Source organism: Hyalella azteca, unplaced genomic scaffold (genome assembly GCF_000764305.2).
Source record: "Hyalella azteca isolate HAZT.00-mixed unplaced genomic scaffold, Hazt_2.0.2 contig6845, whole genome shotgun sequence".
Classification (NCBI taxonomy): domain Eukaryota; kingdom Metazoa; phylum Arthropoda; class Malacostraca; order Amphipoda; family Hyalellidae; genus Hyalella; species Hyalella azteca.
Window position 1 is genome coordinate 164,111 of NW_025936987.1, and position 4,214 is coordinate 168,324.

At 44.2% G+C, this 4,214-nt stretch overlaps 1 protein-coding gene across 4 annotated transcripts; it reads right to left on the bottom strand.

The window, feature by feature from the left end:
• Positions 1-925: 925 nt before the first annotated feature.
• On the bottom strand, positions 926-3,733 carry LOC108677770. 4 transcript variants are annotated; one of them, XM_018166049.2, is made up of 4 exons: positions 3,657-3,733; positions 1,752-2,903; positions 1,676-1,709; positions 926-1,621 (listed from the first exon to the last, which is right to left on the bottom strand). In XM_018166049.2, exons 1-4 carry the CDS (start codon positions 3,706-3,708, stop codon positions 1,180-1,182), a joined length of 1,680 nt encoding a protein of 559 aa, XP_018021538.1. In that variant the 5' UTR covers positions 3,709-3,733; the 3' UTR covers positions 926-1,179. The 4 variants fall into 4 exon arrangements, with proteins under 4 accessions (XP_018021538.1, XP_018021536.1, XP_018021537.1 ...); XM_018166047.2 differs by having other exon boundaries at positions 926-1,709; XM_018166048.2 differs by having other exon boundaries at positions 1,676-2,903.
• Between the last annotated feature and the right edge of the window lie 481 nt (positions 3,734-4,214).

A 4,214-nucleotide genomic window follows, 5' to 3' on the forward strand; every position in this document is an offset into this window, starting at 1 on the left:
ATAATAATAGCGGTTTCAGCGTTTTTTTAGGCCGTAGGCCTGTCGCCGATTCTTAACATCGCAGAACACTCACAGCATTTTTGAGGTCTCGAACTCGCAACGCACTGCTACAATTCTGCTGTGCTTAACCGCCCGGCCTCCTTGCCGATTCTGGCCAGAAACTGTCGCACAGAGCTGGGATCGAACCCGCGCCTCTCTAGTGCATCAATCTTGGTACTCTGAACTTTAAACACTGGGCCACCCTACCCAGAGGTGGCCCTTTTCTAACTTAATTAGAAAATATATGAATTTGTTAGGCGTGCAAAGCCATCCATTGCCTACGGTAGGTGTGCATAGTCATTCGTTGACATCGAAGAGTTGTTCCTAACAGCGACTTGCGGCAATTTCCAACAAGATGTAACATCTTGCAAAGTGAATGAAGGTCTGCACGATAGTAATTTTTTGAAGTATCAGACAATTAGAGTTAAAAACAGAAGTGAATCTGGACTGAACGTGGTAAGATGCCATTTCTCCAGGTTAGAATCCTTAGTTCCTAGTTCAAATGCGTGGTTAAGCGGACGAGCCAAATGGTTCAATACCATCACGCACATAAACCATCAAATGGTTAATACCATGACGTCAGGCCTCCAAAATTGAATTTCAGCAGGAATAAGCAAGGACGCTTAGTCCTACAAGTTCTCAGAAGCTCCTAGTTCTGACTCCAGTCATAATAACGAGGTCAATTCTTAGCAGCGCTCACAGCTCTAATTCAGGGCTGAATTCACTGGCTGGAGAACCAAGATTGAACGTCATAGGCTTTCAGGTTGAAAAAGTGATAGTTTCACCTCATTGCTGCCACTCTTCAAATCCTCCGTCTATTCAGAGTTCTTACCAATCATCATGACGTATTTTTTGGTTGACTAGGGGGTTACAAATGCGCATGTTACACGATTTCAAATCTTTAATACAAGGTCGACTTTCATCCCGTGTATGTACGAGCTACACAAAAAAAGTTATGAAATACACTTTAGCGAAGGCTATATTATGCTTTTACAAATCTACAAGCCCGGCAATACAATACGAAGAAATTCCGTGCCAACACCAGGAGTCCTCCGTTCCTCGCCGAAAGATTAGAAAGAATAATTTGTCGTCGGTATCGTATACACAGTATTAAAAGACAAGGTTGACGAAATATAAATCTCAGAAAAATCTACGGGGTACTCTAAACAAGGGGAAACGTCTGTTCACTGGAAATCGAGAGGATACGAATACACGGTATGGTATTCCAATTCCTCTAAAAGGATTAAACCTTCTGCCTAATCCTGGAATTATCGGAGAGTTGAATCCCGAGGTGATTGCAGGCGTGGTTCCCGATACAACTACTCCTGGAAATGACCCCGCGATGAAACCTGAAGTAGCGCCAGGATTCGTTCCTGTTCCTCCTGGAAATATCGGAGTGTTGAATCCCGATGCAATTGTAGGTCTGGTTCCCGATACAACTACTCCTGGAAATGACCCCGCGATGAAACCCGAAGTAGCGCCAGGATTCGCTCCAGCTCCTGGAAATATTGGAGTCGTTATTCCCGAAGTAGCGCCAGGATTCGCTCCAGCTCCTGGAAATATTGGAGTCGTTATTCCCGATGTAGCGCCAGGATTCGCTCCAGCTCCTGGAAATATTGGAGTCGTTATTCCCGATGTAACGCCAGTATTTGTAACAACTCCAGCTCCCCCTGGAAATACCGCAGCTCCGCCCGGAGTTACCACATTTCCCCCTGGAAATACCGCAGCTCCGCCCGGAGTTACCACATTTCCCCCTGGAAATACCGCAGCTCCGCCCGCAGCTACCCCAGCTTGGTCTGGAAATACAGCCGCAGCTCCGCCCGCAGCTACCCCCGCCGCTCCAGGGAATACGGCTGCACCTGATCCTGAGGCTTGTCTCTTGCGACGACGCTCTGCCAAGTTAGCTAGATTATCCAAAGACCTGGCCTCATCTAAATTATCGCTGGATGGATCGATTAGAATAGCCTGTTCATAATCTTGCGCTGCTAAATTGGAACCGTCGTCCGTATCTGACGCGATGAACTCCCTGATCATTTGGTCTGCGGCGCTTCCACTTTCTGGAGTTTCCGCTGGTGCAGTTTCTTCGTTAATTCCGAAACCTGGAACACTATAGCCCTCCCCTGCATAAGCGAATTCATCGTCAATATGTACGTCGACGTAGTCTAAATTTTCATCACCGTCTGCTGCCGTTGCGAATCTTTCATTTAGGCCGACGCGGACAGCTGGATTGGCTATCCGGAGAACGAATCCTGCAGAACCGTCCCCCTCCACATCAACATCTGTAGGGAGTATTGCATATCTTTTTGAATACACGCTGACGACAATTCGTGGATATTTTGGGTACTCTTTCATGCTTGCCAAGAGGAAATCTTCAGAGCTTCTGTATATCTCAAGGTAAGCTACGTCTCTTTTCCCCATTTCATCTGTGGGATCAGCGTCGCAATTGCCACCTCGGCAGTCGACCCTGGGAAAGACTTCGTACACGTGAATATCCGGCATCTTGATCGGCTTAGGCTTTACGGACGAACTTCCAGTAGGTAGTGTACCGGTAGATATTTTTGCCGTGTCGGCGGCAGATGGCGTAGAGGAGGTAACTGTCTGAGGTTGAGAAGTTCCATTACTTGCAGTGGCGGGGGACCTCTCGGTCGTACGAGCGGAGCCAGTTTCGGCGCGATGAATCGTGACGGAGGGAGGATTAAGCGGATCTGGCAGAGCTGTTGAGCCATCAGCTACGTTGACGAAACCCGCAGATACTCCTCGCAAATAATCTAATTGGGATTTGCCATCCGACTGGGAGAAGGCGGAGCCTGGATTGATTTCCGGCTCAACACTGGTATCGGCAGCAGCACCGAAAACGCTCATGCCTGAAAATAAAAATGTAAATCAAGACCTCCCATCATTCCTTTGCACTGGTTCCGGGACCTTATCGGATTAATGATAAATTTAGATACGCACGAATATGGATACATGTCTATTCTTTCATCTCGCGATAGTTTGAAAATGAATCATATACCACGGAGTTATTGATAACTTGATCCGCTAATTACATACCGTCTGACTTCAACAAGTCAGCGGACCTATTCAGCTCAATTGAAACTACGTCCCGTTTCCGAGCTACCGAAGATAATTTGGTATAGCCTAGTATCACTATCAGCTAGCGCCAAAAATTTTCACAAGCCCGCAAACTCATTCAGTCACCAACGCCAACGTCTATCTTCAGAATATAGAATTCTGATTCGATAATTAGTTTCAATACAGCAGAAAAACGCTAGTTTTTTTCGTTACGGGACTAGTTTTCGAGTCTATCCCAAATCTTCAATCAAATTCAAGTTCGATCCTGTTGCACAATTTCTACCCATATAATAATCTAACAATAGTTAGGCCCGTAAGTTAGGGCTTAGAAACGGATGGTATACAGAAATTTTCTAGTGCGATTTAGTCTCTAGGCTAAGTTGGCCAGACAGTATCCAACATCAAGGATTGATCGTCGTCATCTGCTCTCCTAACGAATGTTACAAGTTAAATATACAGCACTTACAAGTTGGTAAGTGCCGATGACTGGCTTCCTAAATTAAACGTGTCTAATACCGTTGTAACCAATGAACGCTAACACTCACCTATGACCCAAAGAACACCGCAGAGGATCATGATTGGACGATCCGATGCCATGTGGTCAACAGCCTTCCGTAATTTCATACAGTAGAGCCTGTGTTTAGACCCGAGGTAAACTATGCTCTGAAGTTATGGTCTTAAAATATTGTCTATCGTGGGCGTCCTGGACGCGTAAAAATTGTGAAAAAATACTGAAATTCTGAAATGATAGTTTTAATGATAATTCGTTAAATTCAAATCTTTTTTAAGGTTTTTGCCGCAGCGAACTAGGTCAGGAAATTTTTTGATTGAATAATTTTTACTTATAGGTTCACAAAAAAAGTAAAATGTTGATCATTGGGTCGGTTCAGTATCATCTGTTTCAAATAGGGACACACAATAAATATTTGAAAAACTATTGATTAATGATAAAATTCCTAATAATGTTTTATTTAAAGCTGGAATTGCTGGCAAAATATGGCTCAAATTGGATATGGCCCTAATTAAATCATATCATTATGATAAAAATATGTCATTTACACATTTGCTTGCACGCATTAATTTAATAAAATTTCTTCCTATCT